At 42.6% G+C, this 17,989-nt stretch overlaps 1 protein-coding gene across 3 annotated transcripts in view; it reads right to left on the bottom strand.

Moving 5' to 3' along the window:
• Nucleotides 1-640: 640 nt before the first annotated feature.
• Nucleotides 641-17,989, bottom strand: part of GSR (glutathione-disulfide reductase) — a 51,454-nt gene continuing 34,105 nt past the window's right edge. For all 3 annotated transcript variants that reach the window (XM_085000181.1, XM_003483635.5, XM_085000182.1), the window contains 7 exons: nt 17,828-17,927; nt 10,472-10,558; nt 8,699-8,857; nt 7,402-7,513; nt 4,301-4,432; nt 3,169-3,302; nt 641-1,551 (listed from right to left, as the gene is read on the bottom strand). In XM_085000181.1, coding sequence (XP_084856307.1) covers nt 1,402-1,551; nt 3,169-3,302; nt 4,301-4,432; nt 7,402-7,513; nt 8,699-8,857; nt 10,472-10,558; nt 17,828-17,927 — 874 coding nt within the window. In that variant the 3' untranslated portion in view covers nt 641-1,401. The remainder of the gene's footprint in view (nt 1,552-3,168; nt 3,303-4,300; nt 4,433-7,401; nt 7,514-8,698; nt 8,858-10,471; nt 10,559-17,827; nt 17,928-17,989) is intronic.

The following is a 17,989-nucleotide window of genomic DNA, read 5'->3' as shown; positions in this document are numbered from 1 at the left end:
ACAATCTCCAGGAGCCCTGGGCTTCCTTCTATGTAAGTTGGTGAACTTGGAGACCACCATGCTGGAGAGGCCACATGTGTGCACTCTGGCGGGAGTCCCAGCTGAGGCCAGCCTTCAGTCGGTCATCCTTGTCCAAGTGCCCAACTTATGGATGACTGTTTTAGATTCTCTAGACCAGCCCATCTTCTCCTTGAATACCACCAAATGATTTTTATCAATATCAATGACAGGAGAGTCATTCTTGCAAGCTCAGTTTTCCTCCAACTCCTGACCCACAAAATTGTGAGACATAGTAAAATGTCTGCTATTTTAAGTCACTAAGTTTTCAGATGGTCTATCAGGAAGTAATATATAACCAGATTAGAGTTCCTGTTGTGGCTCAGTGGGTTAAGAACATGACATAGGGTCTGTGAGGATGCGGGTTCAGTTCCTGGCCTCGCTCAGTGGGCTAAGGATCCAGTGTTGCCCCAAGCTGTGGTGTATGTCACAGATGTGGCTGGGATCTGGCATTGCTGTGGCTGTATTGCTACAGCTCCAGTTCGACCCCCAACCTGGGAACTTTCGTATGCTTCACATGTGGCTGTAAAAAGGAAAAAAAAAAAAAAAGAAAATGAATAGTCACTAATAAACTCGTAACAAATTTTACAAGAAGACTGTAATTTTATTTTCAGATTTTTAGAAATTTTTTCAAAAAATAAAATGACAAGAACAGATACAAAAGTTGAAATCATTCCTTGAACTATGAACTCTTAGCAGAGATGGGGACTTTTGAAGTATCTGAATCCCCCCCTTCTGAAAGCAAGAATCACTCCTAAAATGTCCCTCACTCCTTAAATCTTTCCCGAATTTGATGTACTTCATCTCATAAAAGTAGCACAAACCATTTTTAATCATTTAGAACAAAAGAAAGTATAAAATATGGGAGGCGGGCCTTTCAAGTTATATGCTTTTAGTGAAAGGTCGCATCCCTGAAGCAGCTTTGCAGTCTTTGCAATCTGCAAAGCACAGTACTGGCTTCAAAGAAATATAACAACTCTGTACTTGGATTATTTAAGTATGAAGAGCTGCTGTCATCTTTGTCTATAAAAATCAGCAAGTGCTATTTGTTCAAGTGCATTCATTTAACTGTACTTCATGTAGTTTTATACTTGGGATGAGGCTAAAACAAAACAAAACGATCACGGAGATATTAATAAGAAAAAATAGTAATTAGTGAGACATGTGAAAATCAATCCTGGATGACAAATTTTCTAACTACATAAATAAATTTACTGAAAATTTCCACTATTGGAAGATCCTGATTACAATAATGAAATACATAAAATGGGAACGGTAAGTAAACGTGACGATCTGGTTCCTTTTTGAAGGTTTACTGGTCCAGCTGCCAGCCATAGGAACTTCTCAACGAAGTGTGACCAGTTCTTCTGAAGAGGTAGGATGAATGGCAACAGTGTTATCAAAGTCAGATTTTGTTGCTCCCATTTTTACTGCGACTGCAAAACCCTGCAGCATTTCATCACACCCAATTCCTTGCATATGGATCCCAACTACCTGCCAAAGGAAAAAGAAAAATTCTTTAAGTAAAAATTTTTACTTCGCAGGAAGGAGTTCCCACGGTGGTGTAGCAGGTTAAGGATCTGCCGTTGTTACTGTGGCAGCTTGAGTCTGATCTCTGGCCTGGGGCAGTGGTTTGAGGATCTGGCATTACTGCAACTGTGGCTTAGATTCAATCCCTGGCCTGGGAACTTCCACGTGCTGTGGGTGCAGGCAAAAAATAAATAAATAAAATAAAAACAGTAAGGAAAAAAAACCCAAAAAACAAACATATTCCAAGGAGTTCCCATTGTGGCTCAGGGTACCAAACCCAACTAGTACCCATGAGGATGTGGGTTCAATCCCTGGCCCTGTTCAGTGTGTTAAGGATCTGGCATTGCCATGAGCTGTGGTGTAAGTAGCAGACTTGGCTCGGCTCTGGCGTTGCTGTGACTGTGGCGTAGGCAGGCAACTGCAGCCCTGATTAGACCCCTAGCCTGGAGCTTCCATGTGCCACAGGTGCGGCTCTAAAAAAGCAAAGCAAACAAACAAAACCTATTCCAAACCAAAATCACAATGAGATACCACTCTGTATCCACTTGGATGGCACAATAAAAAAAGGCAGTAACAAGTGTTGGTGAAAGTGTGGAGGAACTAGAACATATGTTGTTAAAGGGAACATAAGATAGTGCAGCAACTTTATTTATTTGCTTTTTAGGGCCGCATCCACAGCATATGGAAGTTCCCAGTCTAGGGGTCAAATCCGAGCTGCAACTGCCAGCCTACACCACAGCCACAGCAATGCGGGATCCAAGCCATGTCTGGAACCTACACCACAGCTCACAGCAACACTGGATCTCCGACCCATTGAAGGAGGCCAGGGATCAAACCCGTGTTCTCATGGATACTAGTTGGATTTGTTTCTGCTGCACCACAACGGGAACCCCCCAGGTGCAGCCACTTTAGAAAGTAACTTTGCGGTCCTCAAAAAGTTAAACCAAAAATAGATAATTATTTCAGAACATTTTATTAAATAAACCTCCTCTTCCTTGCTGATTGGTTATATTAAATCTAAATGTATCATACATTAAATTCTTTGTGTGTGTGTGTGTGTTTTGTCTTTTTAGGGCCATGCCTGCAGCACATGGAGGTTCCCAGGCTAGGAGGTCTAATTGGAGCTGTTGCTGCTGGCCTACGCCAGAGCCACAGCAATGCCAGATCTGAGGTGCATCCAAGACCTACTCCTCAGTTCATGGCAATACCAGATCCTTAACCCACTCAACAAGGCCAGGGATCGAACCTACAACCTCACGGCTCCTAGTGGAATTCATTTCCGCTGTGCCACGACAGGAACTCCATTATCGTACATTAAATTCTTAAATATTCCTGAGTTGCCTATCTATTTCGGCCTATTAGGTCCATGACAATCTTTCCCTTTTAAAAGCAGTTGGAATCTTCTTTCTACGTGAAGTACTATGAAGAGCCCCAATGTACAGAGACAGATAAAAGTGAGACTGTGCCAGTTGCATCAAAGAAAGCTTAACTACTTGGTCTCTTCCCTTCCCACTTTACCGAAATATCCCCATCCCTGCCAACTTTGAAGACACTCTTAAGCTTGATGGATTTTTCCCATACCTTTTCCTCTTTGTTGGCACACACCATTTTCATCACACATTTTGTTTTCCTTTTGGTAACAGCATGATACATTGGAGTAAAGGTGGTGGAATAAATCTTCACATTTTCTTTTCCATATTTACAAATGGCCTCATCTATAATGCACAGGGGGAAAAAGCATCTATCAAAAACTTAAACAATTCCACTGAGCTGTTAGAGAGCTGACCAGAAATACATAACCTGAGTCAAATCATGAGGAAACATTAAGCAAAAGCACAGTGAGCGGCATTCTACAACACAAATGTCAATGTCATGAAAGACAAAAGACAGGCTGAGGAATTCTGTCTCTTGACTAAAGGAGACCAAAGAAGTATGAAAACTAAATATAATGTGATATCCTGAAATAAATCCTGGAGTTAGAGGGGAGGAATGTTAATAATGAAATTATTTTAGATAACTGGCAAAATTTGAATGAGGTCTAAAGTTTAGATAATATTGTATCAACTTAAGTAGTCTCATTTGAAAATCATATCATGCTTCACTAAGGGGATGTCCTTATTCTTAGGAAATTGATACTGAAGGGTGTGTATGTATAAAGAGAAAATGACAAAGCAAAAATGTTATCAGTAGACAGAAGTCCTCTGTAGTATTTTTGCAACTCTTCTTTAAATTTGAAATTAGTTTAAATAAGGAATTACCATCTCAAAGTATTAGCAGTTGGGGAGGAAACTGGAGCTGTGATAAGAGGCTACTAACTAAAAAGAAATATAACTCAGGGGGCTGAGATAAATTTAGTCAGCTGACAAACATCTAGTTTAAAATTAGCAGAGGAGGGGAGTTCCTGCTGTGGCTCAGTGGTTAACGAATCCGACTAGGAACCATGAGGTTGCGGGTTCGATCCCTGGCCTTGCTCAGTGGATTAAAGATCTGGTATTGCTGTGAGCTGTGGTGTAGGTTGCAGATGCGGCTCAGATCCCACGTTACTGTGGCCCTGGTGTAGGCCAGTGGCTACAGTTTGATTCAACCCCTAGTCCGGAAACCTCCATGTGCCTCGGGTACGGCCCTAGAAAAAGACCAAAAAAAAAAAAAAAAGAAAAAAAATTAGCAGAGGAGGGAAAGAAACCATAAACGACCTTCGTTTTTAAACACCTACCTTCTGTGAGTCCCACTGTCCCAATAGGGGGGTGACTAAATACCACTGTGGGGATGTTGTCATAGTCTAATTTGGAATCTTCTTTGCACTCAAAAAGTCTATGGGCAAGTTTCCGGCCAGCAGCAATCGCAACTACAAAGATATTTTAAAATCAGCGTTTAGCTTAGTGTTCATCATAACACAGCAGAATTGTTTGACTAACCATTTACCCATCCAACTTAACATACATGTTCTGACAATTTTCTGTCCAGGCTCATTACAATAACTTCAATATAATGAAGACCTATCAATGACTTAGTTAATAATACAAAACTACTGGCTTAGGCGACTTCTGTATATTTTATAACGACCACCCCCCCAAAAGACACATTTACAAGTTCCCAACCATCGTGCAGTTACTTCTTAATGAAGATACTAGCTTTTTGGTACAACGTTTATGGAGTAAACAATATTAGTTTTGAGCATCTTCAGTTCTACTTTTTTTTTTTTTTTTGGTATTTTAGGGCCCACACTCTCAGCATATGGAGGTTCACAGGCCAGGGGCTGAATCGGAGCCGTAGCTGCCAGCCTACATCTCAGCCACAGCAACATCAGCTCCGAGCCATATCTGCGATCTACACCACAGCTCACAGCAATACTGGATCCTTAACCCACTGAGAGAGGCCAGGGATCAAACCTGAGTCCTCATGGATACTAGTCAGTTTCTCTTCTGCTCAACCACAACAGGAACTTCCAGTTCTACTTTATAACCACAGCCATTTCACAGAAATATTTTAAAAATTATTTTTCTTGGTAATGTCTTAAAGACTTTATCCTCCTTAGCCTGTTTTTATTCCTAACAGTCTTTTAAGAAAAATGCCTGAGTTCAGCAAATACATGAGTTATTTTGTTGACTTCAAAGGGACAAAGTTTTTTTTCCAACATAAGCTATCAGTAGGCATAAGAAATTTTCCTTAGATGACAAACTTTTCTTCAATTATGTTATGTTTTGTTGTTGTCCGTTTTTTGTCTTTTTTAGAGCTGCATCCAAAGACCTGTGGAATTTCCCAGACTAGGAGTTGAATCCGAGCTACAGCTGCCAGCCTACACCACAGCCACAGCAACATGGGATCTGAGCTGTGTCTGCAACCTACACTACAGCTCACAGTAATGTCAGATCCTTAACCCACTGAGTGGGACCAGGGATCAAACTCACATCCTCATGGTTACTAGTTGGGTTCGTTTCTGCTGAGCCACAACGGGAACTCCAATTATGTTATGTTTTTGAAACTTTGCTTGTTATTTTGCTTTTGTTGAGAGGGCTCCCTAAAGGAACTAAAAGGCTTTGGGTGTATGACTTGATTGGGAGAGTGAGTTTCCATTCTGAGCAAGACCCAGGGCCATTTTGGAAAGGCTGGTAAGGCCCCAGCGAGATACAGAGTAAAAGCAGATAGAGGGGTGTCACTAACAGAAGAGAGACAAAGAGTTTGAAGATGATGCCAGTTAACAAAGGAAGGAGGCGGAAGTATGGGATTCAGAGGTTGGGATTCAATCTTGGATTGCATCAGGACTAAACAGGCTTATAAGAATGCCATTCTAGGGAGTTCCCATGGTGCAGCAGAAATAAATCTGACTAGGAACCATGAGGTTGAGGGTTCCATCCCTGGCCTTACTCAGTGGGTTAAGGATCTGGCATTGCTGTGGCTGTGGTGTAGGCTGGCAGCTATAGCTCTGATTAGACCCCTAGCCTGGGAACCTCCACATGCTGCAGGTATGACCCTAAAAAGCAAAAAAAAAAAAAAAAAAAAAGAATGCCGTTATAAAAAACTTCTTCCAAAGCCACTTCTCTCCACTGTCACCAACATAACAGGGATTCAAATTTAGAGCATTTTTCAGAGGGAGACCATATCATCTATATAAAAATCCCAGAAGGGAGTTCCCGCTGTGGCTCAGCAGGTCAAGAATCCAGCATAGTTTCTGTGAGGATGCGAGTTCCATCATGGGCTTCATGCAGTGGGTTAAGGATCCAGCACTGCCATAAGCTGTGCTGTAGGTTGCAGATGCCACTCAGATCTGGAGTTACTGTGGCTGTGTCATAGGCCTCCACTGAAGTTCCACTGTGACCCCTGGTGCAGGAACTTCCATATGCTGCAGGTGTAGCCATTTAAAGAAAAAAAAAAAAAAAATTCAGGAGTTCCCTGGTGGCTCAGCAGATTAAGGATATGGTTGTCCCTGCTGTGTGTCAGGTTTGATCCCTGGCCCAGGAACTTCCCCATGCCATGGGTACAGCCAAAGGGAAAAAAAGAATCCAGGCTTCACTAAGCATTTTAAAAATCCTTTAAAGGAAAATGAATACAATTCAATGCATTTTCAAAGCAAAAATGATGATTATTTAGAAAATGTCAGGTACCCAACTAACATGTATTTCAACCCATTTTTATCACTTTGATAACATAAAAACACTCATCCTTTTTTTTTTTTTCTTTGTCTTTTGTTTTTTTAGGGCCACACCTGCAGCATATGGAGGTTCCCAGGCTAGGGGTCTAATCCGAGCTGTAGCTGCTGGCCTATGCCACAGCCACAGCCACAGCAACAGCAGATCCAGGCTGTGTCTGTGACCTACACTACAGCTCACGGCAACGCCGGATCCCCAACCCACTAGGCAAGGCTAGGGATCGAACCTGCAACCTCATGGTTCCTAGTCGCATTCGTTTCCACTGTGTCATAGGAACTCCAAGACACACATCCTTTTAACTTTGCTTAAGCTGATTTGACTGTTAGGAGCTGACCGGTTTTATGGTTTTACACAACACAAAGAGCCTCCCTTCTCCTCCCTAAAGAAGAAACCTTAGGAGTTCCGTTGTGGCTCAGCGGAAACAAATCTGTCCAGGAACCATGAGGTTGCGGGTTCCATCCCTGGCCTCACTCAGTGGGTTAAAGATCCGGCATTGCCATGAGCTGTGGTGTAGGTCGCAGATGCGGCTCAGATCCTGTGTTGCTGTGGCTGTGGCATAGGTCAGCAGCTGTAGCTCCGATTAGACCCCTAGCCTGGGAACCTCCATATGCCTCGGTACGGCCCTAGAAAAGACAAAAAAAAAAAAAAGAAGAAGAAGAAACCTTACCTGGAGTAAGAAGCGCTCTTCCACACACGTCCCCAACTGCGTAAATGCCTTTTACATTAGTATTCTGGAATTCATCTACTATGATATGACCTTTGTCATCAGTTTGAATCCCCTAAAATTGTGAAAGGGCATCATATAAGTACTTGGCAAAAATGGCAAAATTTCTACAAATAAGGGCAGCACAAGCGTTTGGATCTACCTCACTTCAGGTACCTCTTCAGCCTCAATCTCCAAGAAACCACAAGACTCAATCACAAAATGAAAAACATCTTAGCAAACTGGCAAGTTTCAAGTCTTTTGCTTAATTTACAAGGTAAGTATTTAATCCAATTTTGAGAAGTTTTAACAGGATTTGAGTTTGCATTGTATGATTCAGCTGGTCAGGTAAGCCTGAAAAGGAATCACTTAACTATTAGACATGGTACTTGCCATCCCTGTGGAGTCCATATAAGACAGTGATTTTCAATTTTTCCCTTGGAAGCACTTCTCCTGAAGCATACAAACTCGCACATTAGAGGGGCGCAGCCAGAAGCAGTTATCAGAAGCAGATTTCTTTGAGGTTTACAGTTTTATCTTTAAAAATCCAAGGAACCCATTCATGGGCATATATCTAGACAAAACTTTCATTCAAAATGACAGATGCACCTCTATGTTCATGGCAGCACTATTCACAATAGCCAAGACATGGAAACAACCTAAATGTTCATCGACAGATAACTGGATTAAGAAGACAGAAGATGTGGTACATGCACACAATGGAATATTACTCAGCCATAAAAAAGAAAAAATAATGCCATTTGCAGCAACATGGATGGAACCAGAACTTCTCATACTAAGTGAAGTCAAAGAGGAAGACAAATACCATATGATATCACTTATATGTGGAATCTAATACACGGCACAAATGAACCTATTTACAGAAAAGAAACTTACGGACATGGAGAACAGATTTGTTGTTGCCAAGGGGAAAGGGTGGGAGTTTGGGGTTAGTAGATGCAAACTATTGTATCTGGAGTGGATAAGCAATGAGATCCTGCTGTACAGCACAGGGAACTATATGCAATCACTTGTGATGGAATATGATGGAAGATAATATGAGAAAAAGAATGTTTATTGTATCTATATAAGACGGATGCTAGGTGAACCTACTATGGCAATCACTGCACAATATATATCAATCAAACCATCATGCTGTACACCTTAAACTCACACAGTGATGTATGTCAATTATTTCTCAATAAAACTGGGAGGGGTGGGGGGAGAAGAAATATCTTAGGCAGACTAGGGGTCAGCTTACCAGTTGGCTTAAATTCAGGCCCCTGGAGTTTGGGTCCCGCCCAATGGCCCAGAGCAAGCAGTCAACACCTGAAATGGTGCTAAAGGTGGGTTTCCTACCAGGAACTGAAGTAACCATGCAGAGTTCCAGGCCGGAAGAAGTTTTTTTGACTTCCTTGACCTGTTATCAAATAAAATTTGTTATTTGGGGGTATGGGCATGGAAAGAGAGCAAATAAAGAGGAAACTAAAATTCTTAACAATAAAAAAAATAAAAAAATCTCCACTGAATCCCATATGAGTCCTACACACTAGCACCTTTACTTCTGCCCAAAGGCCATCAACACTAGAACTCCTTGGAGCCAAGGCGGTACCCTAGGTGGCCCCGAATCAGCCAGCCACGTCAACTCATGTTAAGAACCTAAAGCTTCAGCTTAAAAAACAAAGAGAATATTTTACAGTGTCCTTTTTAAAAACTGATAAAATTTTAAATCACAAATTTAAGCACGGTGATTTGTAACTGGGGTACGGAGAAGAGATAGGCTGTAGCAGCATCAAGTGAGGGGTTTTTTTTGTTTTTGTCTTTTGTCTTTTTAGGGCTGCACCTGCAGTACATGGAGGTTCCCAGGCTAGGGCTCGAATCGGAGCTATTGCTGCCAGCCTACACAAGAGCCACATCGATGCGGGATCCAAGCCGCATCTGCAACCTATACCACAGCTCATGGCAACGCCAGATCCTTAACCCACTGAGCTAGGCCAGGGATCCCAGGGATCAAACCTGCAACCTCATGGTTCATAGTAGGATTCGTTTCCACTGCGCCACGACAGGAACTCAAGTGAGTTTTTTAAACTACATGATCCTTGCTTCTTCCTGAACATTATTAATCAGGGTGGGGATGGGGCTGAGATCAGTGCAGGAGAGTGAAGTTACCCATAGTTTACTAAAGATTCTCAGGTGATTCTGATATTGACCTCCACCATCAGTCCAGCTCTTTGGCATTCACAAAGCAGGTTGACACTTCTTTCACTTATGATATAGCCTATGTAGGAAAGACAAAACTCTGGGGGGAAAAAAAATCTTTTTTTTTTTTTTTGGTCTTTTTAGGGTCACATCTGTGGCATACGGAAGTTCCCAGGCTAGGGGCTGAATTGGAGCTACAGCTGCCAGCCTATACCACAGCCATAGCAATGCCATATCTGAGCTGCATCTGCGATCTACACCACGGTCACAGCAATGCCAGATCCTTAACCCACTGAGGAAGGCAAGAGATAGAACCTACATCATCATGGATACTAGTTGGGTTCTTAACCCACTAAGCCACAATGGGAACGCCAAAAAAAATCATTTTTGTAAGACTAATGCTCCAGGAAGAATCTGACATGTAGGTGATTCTTTGAGAATAAAAAGAATACAAAGTAAAGTGCTTTGTCATTCTTTCCATCTACAAAACCTGAAATGGTATAATTTCAGTATAGATTCCGTAATAATATTTCCTGAAAATAAATATAAACCTGAAAAAATAGGATGTTCAATGAGGCCTTTGTGCACAAAAGTTACAGTGTTAGTTTTAATTAAACTAAATTCAGCTAACAGATTTCTAATCTTTTATATCTTGACAACATTCAACCATTAATGTGAAACACAGCTTCTTTGAATAAAGAAAAGAATTGATATACTCGAGAAAGGAAATAAATAAGTTGACCAGGGGAGATGTAAGGTCTGTGTTTGTTAAACTAGTGGGGTTCACGACAGATGGATGACCGTGGGCGGTAAGCTCGCCTGGGCTGGCTCTTACCTGTGAGTACTTCAGCACCTCTATGCCAGCATTCTCCAGCTCTTCAGTACAGTTGGAGCTGATGATTGAATCAAAACTCCTAAGCACCTGTATACAAGCAGCCGAGGGAAAGAATAAGAATTAATTAAATACATGCTATAGGAGTTCCCACTGTGGCGCAGCAGAAACGAATCCGACTAGGAACCATGAGGTTGTGGTTTGATCACTGGCCCTGGTCAGTGGCTTAAGGATCTGGCATTGCCGTGAGCTGTGGTGTAGGTTGCAGACTCGGCTTGGATCCCAAATTGCCATGGCTGTGGTGTCCAGTTAGACCCCTTGACTGGGAACCTCCATATGCCACAAGTGCGGTCCTAAAAAGCAAAACAAATAAATGTTACAAACCTGGGAGGGAAATTTCAGTATCAGGCCCCTCTCTGACCTCCTTCTTTATTCATGGCCTCTCTTTAAGTGGAGGGTTTTTTGGGTTTCTTTTTTTGGCTTTTTGTATTTTTAGGGCCGCACCCACAGCATATGGAGGTTTCCAGGCAAGGGCTCGAGTTGGAGCTACAGCTGCTGGCCTACGCCGGAGCCACAGCAACGCCAGATCCGAGCCGAGTCTGTGACCTTCACCACAAGTAATGGCAACACAGGATCCTTAACCCACTAAGCGAGGCAGGGATGGAACTCACAACCTCATGGTTCCTAGCCAGATTCGTTTCTGCCGTGCTACAATGGGAACTCCTGTGAGTGGAGTTTTAAATCTATTTTATTACTACACTGCCACACTATACCCAACATCACCAACTTCTGTTCTCAAGTTAAATCCCCAGGCAACCAAGGCCTTGACTATCTCTGCCATGCTCCTCTCCTCTAAAGCTCTTCTCTTTTCCATAAGTCAAGGGACCAGATATTCTTTCCCCTTTTAATATTTCAGGGCCAGCTTTCCTGCTGATATGATTTAAGGGAAGATGCTCTAAGAAAACAAACAAACAAAAAAACCTCTTTATCTAGGCTGAAAAGTCAACAGCCTGGCATTGGAGATTTCTTTCTTTCTTTTTTGCTTTTTAAGGCCGCACCTGTGGCATATGGAAGTTCCCAGGCTAGGGGTCAAATTGGAGCTACAGCTGCCAGCCTACGTCACAGCCACAGCAATGTCAGATCCGAGCCACATCTGTGACCTACAACACAACTCACAGCAACACCGGATCCTTAATTCACTGAGCAAGGCCAGGAATTGAACCCACATCCTCATGGCTCCTAGTTGGGTTCACTGACTGCCGAGCCATGAAGGGGACTCTGAGATTTCTCTCTTTTGTTCCTTCTTTCTTTCCTTCTTTTTTTTTTTTTTTTTTTGTCTTTTTGCTATTTCTTGGGCCGCTCCCGCGGCATATGGAGGTTCCCAGGTTAGGGGTCCAATCGGAGCCGTAGCCACCAGCCTACGCCAGAGCCACAGCAATGCAGGATCTGAGCCGCATCTGCAGCCTACACCACAGCTCATGGCAACGCCAGATCGTTAACCCACTGAGCAAGGGCAGGGACCGAACCTGCAACCTCATGGTTCCTAGTCAGATTTGTTAACTACTGCGCCACGACGGGAACTCCCTTTCTTTCTTTTTTGCTACGTTTTGCCATACCCATAGCAAATAAAAGTTCCTGGAATAGGGATCAAACCCACACCACAGCAGTGACAATGCTACATCCTTAACCCACTGAGCCACCAGGGAATTCCCCCTTCTTCTTCTACTTTTTTTTTTTAATACTAGTCTTACTATTTAAGATTTCAGGAGTTCCCGTCATGGCGCAGTTGTTAACGAATCCGACTAGGAACCATGAGGTTGCGGGTTCGGTCCCTGCCCTTGCTCAGTGGGTTAACGATCCAGCGTTGCCGTGAGCTGTGGTGTAGGTCGCAGATGCGGCTGGGATCCCGCGTTGCTGTGGCTCTAGCGTAGGCCGGTGGCTACAGCTCCGATTAGACCCCTAGCCTGGGAACCTCCATGTGCCGTGGAAGTGGCCCAAGAGATAGCAACGATAGCAACAACAACAACAACAACAAAAAGAGACAAAAAAAAAAAAAAAAAGATTTCAAACTACATACTTTCGGGTTCTATTGGGTATATATGGGATCCATTCTAATTATGGTTCCTGATAAGGCTGAAAACACTATGTATTTTTTTTTTCCTGGAATGATAGATGTTCTAAAGACTGTCTGTCTATCCATCTACTTATCTTTAAATCCTCCTAATGGTCTTATGGGGTAGAGTGTTATCCCCATTTTTTTTTTTTTTTTTTTTTCAGATGAGGAAGCTGAGACTCAAAGAAGTAGAGTGACTTTTAGAAAGTTCTAGAGCCCAGGACTCAAACTGACATTGGTCCAATTCATCTAATCAGGTTCTCTCCAGGACACTGTGAACTTCTTCCCACCTCCTGATCGTAGACACCACCAAAAGGCACCACTGGGGCCATTAAGAAGTGACCAGTGAGAGTCTACCAGGGCAGACAACTATAGACTCCAGAAGGCAGAGAGGACACAAGAGGACAAGGTGGAGAAAGCCATTCTCCTCCCACACCTCTCAGATCAGTTTATACTCGTCACTAAATGGGAAACAAAGAGCTATGTCCTCTTCCTACTCTCAGAACCAAGGCTCATTAGTGCCCCTTCCATACATATGGGGGTACTGTATTTTTTCTTCCTTGAGTTTAGGAGGCCAAGTTGAGGTGGGAAGTTCAGGGCAATTGATGGGTTAAGGTTAAAAGTCATTTATAACAAGAACAATAATAAAAAAGTCAGTTACATTTTTTGGGACATTTCTGCTATAAAAATATTCTTATATTTCACCTTTTTCACAGCAATCATTCATTTAGTCCATGTCAGAATACTATATTGTAAATTAGCCGCTATGCAGTGAGTGTCTGTTTTGTGGGATTTACCCTAAAGGGTACCAAGAGGATATAAATACACCTAGTGACACTTTTCTCTTTCCAGTGGGGAAGAAAGACAAGTAACTTCTGAAAGCTGAATGGAGAGCAACACTATAAATGTGCTTATTCATTTACTCCAAATATTTATGAAGCTCTACTCTGTGGAAGACCAAAAATATTAGCATAGGGAGTTCCCACCATGGCACAGTGGATTAAGAATCCAACTGCAGCAGCTCAGGTCACTTGGAGATGCAGGTTCAATCCCTGGCCTGGGAGAGTGGGTTAAAGGATGCGGTGTTGCCACAGATGCAGTGTAGTTTGCACCTGCAGGTGGGATTCAATTCTTGGCCCAGGAATTTCTATATGCTGTGCATGCAGCCATTTAAAAAAAATTAGTATAAAGAGCATATTGATAATTAACTTGAAGGATGTGCCAATAAAATGGTTTGGAAGGGACAGAAATTACAAAGAGAGCAGAGAAAATCTCAAGCAAAATTCAACATTTGCAATGGATCTTGGTAACTTGGGAAGAAAAAGCAACTTAGGTAGAGGAAATCTGCACAAATACACAGATATGGGACCAAGTCACAGAAGGGGAACAGCAAACAGGTAAGTCTGAATGGAAAAATTCTGAAGAAAAGAAATGGAGGAGTTCCTGATGTGGCCCACTGGGTTAAGGATCCTACTTGCGGTGGCCTCAGTGGTCATGGAGGCGCACATTCAATCACTGACCCTGTGCAGTGGGTTAAGTATTCAGCATTGCTGCGGCTGTAGCATAGGTTGCAGCTGCAGTTTGTATTTGATCCATGGTCTGTAGCTTCCATATGCCATAGGTGCAACAAAAAAATGTAGGTGATAAAGCTAGGGATGGTTAAATTCCTTCTGAAAGACAGGGACCATGTCTGACAAGATTGCTTTATGAGATCGCTTTATGAAGCCCTCATAAACCTCACAAATCACAAGAGTAGACGAAGAGGCCAGAAAATATATTTGTGGAGGACCTGGTGGTGATGACAGAGGGGATGATGACTATGGTGATGTGGTATGACAAGGGTGATGGAGCAGGAAGACGATACCTAGTAAAAAGGCAGATTGTTAAGAGTTCCCGTCGTGGCGCAGTGGTTAACGAATCTGACTAGGAAACATGAGGCTGCAGGTTCGATCCCTGGCCCCACTCAGTGGGTTAAGGATCTGGCATTACCGTGAGCTGTGGTGTAGGTTGCAGATGTGGCTCTGGCCCTAGCCTGGGAACCTCCATATGCCACAGAAGTGGCCCTAGAAAAGACAAAAAGACCAAAACAAAAAACAAACAAACAAAAGGCAGATTGTTAGAAAAGGAATAAAAACCACACATTTTTCCTATTCCATGTTATTGACAAAAGTTAACCCTAATTCTACTTAAGGAATACAGGGTCAAAGATAGTATTAGGTATAAGGGACATGATGGAATTTATAACAGTAGATTTAAGAGTCAGCTTAACTAAAGAAAGAAATGAATCTAATGAGTGATCAGGCCTCTTTCAAACAGAAAACCCAATTAAAGACAAGTAAAACTGGTAAGAAATAATCTAAGATATATAATAAACCTGTAAAACTTAGTGTCACAAGGTAAAATTAATGGATAGCATTAATTTAAATAGGACTCTAAGATTTAAAAAGCATTTGGGGAGTAGCAGTTCTGGCTCAGTGGGTTAAGAAACTGACTAGTATCCATGAGGATGCAGGTTCAATCCCTGGCCTCACTCAGTAGGTTAAAGGTCCAGTGTTGCCACAAGCTATGGTGGAGACTGCAGATGCAGCTAGGATCCAATATGGCTGTGGCTGTTGCACAGGCTGGCAGCTGTAGCTCCAACCTGACCCCTAGCCTGGGAACTCCCACATGCCGTCAGTACAGCTATTTTTTTAAAAAACAAAAAACAATGGAGTTACATCAGGACAGGGAGAAGATGGTGAATGAGCCTGATGCACTGGAGTTTGGGGAGGGCAGGAAGCCCAGATACATGTGGTTCTCTGCAACCAAGCATTTTCCAAATGCAGGAATTATCCACTCTATTGAGAAACTGATGTGGTTTACTTATTTGTTAGATTCAGTAGATTAAGAAGATGTGGTACATATATACAATGGAATACTACTCAGCCATAAAAAGAGCAAAATAGCATGTGCAACAACATGGATGCAACTAAAGATTATCATTCTAAAGTGAAGTAAGGCAAAAAGACAAAATAAAATAAAATTAAGTGAAGTAAGTCAGAAAGAGAAAGACTGATACCTTATGTGTTGAATCTGAAACATGGCACAAATAAACCTATCTACAGAACAGAAAGAGACTTACAAAACACGGGAAACAGACTTGTGGTTGCCAAGCGGGAGTGGGAAGGAGAAGGATGGACTGGGGGTTTGGAGTTAATAGATGCAAACTATTACATTTAGAATGGATAGACAATGAGATTCTACTGTATAGCACAGGGAACTATATCCAACTCCTGGGTCAAACCATAATGAAAAGGAATATTAAAAAGAAGAATGTATATATGTATATAACTAAGTCACTTTGCTATTCAGCAGAAATTAGCAAGCACAACACTGTAAATGAAATATAGTTTAATTAAAAAAATATATATATACATACATTTTCTTTTTATATGGAGGTTCTCAGGCTAGGGGTCCAATCGGAGCTGTAGCTGCCGGCTGTGCCAGAGCCACAGCAACAAAGGATCCAAGCCGCTTCTGTGACCTATACCACAGCTCACAGCAACGCCAGATCCTTAACCCACTGAGAGAGGCCAGGGATTGAACCCATGTCCTCATGGTTGCTAGTTGGGTTTGTTAACCACTAAGCCACAATGGGAACTCCTACATATATTTTTATATATGTGTTAGATTCAGACTACCTATCCCTCTGCTTTTCTCCTGCCATCCAATTTGATGGACATATTCTAGCAATGCAGAATAACACTAATGTATGAAAAACATTCTTTTTTTTTTGGTCTTTTTGCTATTTCTTGGGCCGCTCCCGTGGCATATGGAGGTTCCCAGGCTAGGGGTCCAATTGGAGCTGTAGCCTCCGGCCTACGCCAGAGCCACAGCAACTCGGGATCTGAGCCGAGTCTGCAACTTACACCACAGCTCACGGCAACGCTGGATAGTTAACCCACTGAGCAAGGGCAGGGACCGAACCTGCAACCTCATGGTTCCTAGTCGGATTCGTTAAGCACTGCGCCACGATGGGAACTCCTGAAAAACATTCTTTAGGACATAAATCTCCTGAGGGTTAATTACAGAACAGGTTTCAAAGCTGAAGAGAAAGTTCTCTGGAGTACACACTGACCAGGATTATCAGTTTCCCCCTTCTCTCTCCATTTGCTCAAATAATCAAGAATTCAAGTCATAGCTTATGAGTGGTCAGGCATCTGATAAATGTCCCTAGTAATGCCTAGTCCCAAAGGCATTAATGACTTGCCCAAGTCATACACTTGTTGGGGACAGCCAGATTCACAGGGACCAGATTCTTAGGCCAACACTCTTATTACTGCCCCATACCCTATCTCTGAAAGTCCCAATCCTGTGCCACAACCTAGGGGTGCTCAGTCACAATTAATCAATGAAAAATATAAAGCAATACTTCATCAACTAATAGGAAACATGGAGGCTAAGGTGTTTTTGGGGTTTTTTTTTTTTTCTTTTTTCTTTTTAGGGCCATACCTGTGGCATGTGGAAGTTCCCTGGCTAGGGGTCAAATCCGAGCTATAGCTGCTGGCCTATGCCACAGCCACAACAATGCCAGATCAGAGCCGCCTCTGTGACCTATACCACAGCTCACGGCAATGCCAGATCCTTAACCCACTGAGCAAGGCCAGGGATCGAACCTGTGTCCTCATGGATACTAGTCAGATTCATTTCAGATTCATGACAGGAACTCCTCATCTTTTAACTCTTACATATGTCTTATTAAGACATCTGATACAGGGAGTACCCGTCGTAGCTCAGTGGTAACAAATCCAACTAGCATCCATAAGGATAAGGGTTCCATCCCCAGCCTCGCTCAGTGGGTTAAGGATCCAGCATTGCCATGAGTTGTGGTGTAGGTCACAGACACAGCTCAGATCCCACATTGCTATGGCTGTGGTGTAGGCCAGTAGGTGCAGCTCCAATTGGACCCCTAACCTGCGGACTTCCATATGCCACAAGCTCAGCCCTAAAAAACAAACAAAAAAAAGATATCTGATACTATCTACCACTTCATGATGGAAATGCCAACCAGTCTGATCAAATGAAAATCATTTTTATCCACTAGCAGCTAACTCAGACAGCTTCTCTGCAGCTCCAGGTGGAACAGACCAACCAACGCCACATGCCCTGCACCCTGGTATTTAATGACAACGTAAGAGAAAATTCTCCCTGTGGATTTTTCAAAAGATTAATATCAAGGAAAGGGAAGGGAAAAGGACAGAATTTACCTTATCATGTCGTATCATCAGTGACGTCTTAGAGCCCAGGGCAGAAAGGATTCCAGCTATCTCCACAGCAATGTAACCGGCCCCAACAATGACACTGCGGCTACATGAGAGCAGAGGGTTACAACTGTTAAATACACTTACTTTAGAATAATTTTAGACTTA

The sequence above is a fragment of the Sus scrofa genome, chromosome 15 (assembly GCF_054392235.1).
Source record: "Sus scrofa isolate SSC_HxYL_T2T_F1_AM1 chromosome 15, Sscrofa_HxYL_maternal_Yorkshire_Landrace_v2.0, whole genome shotgun sequence".
In the NCBI taxonomy this organism is placed as follows: domain Eukaryota; kingdom Metazoa; phylum Chordata; class Mammalia; order Artiodactyla; family Suidae; genus Sus; species Sus scrofa.
This window is presented reverse-complemented; position numbering and strand designations above follow the sequence as displayed.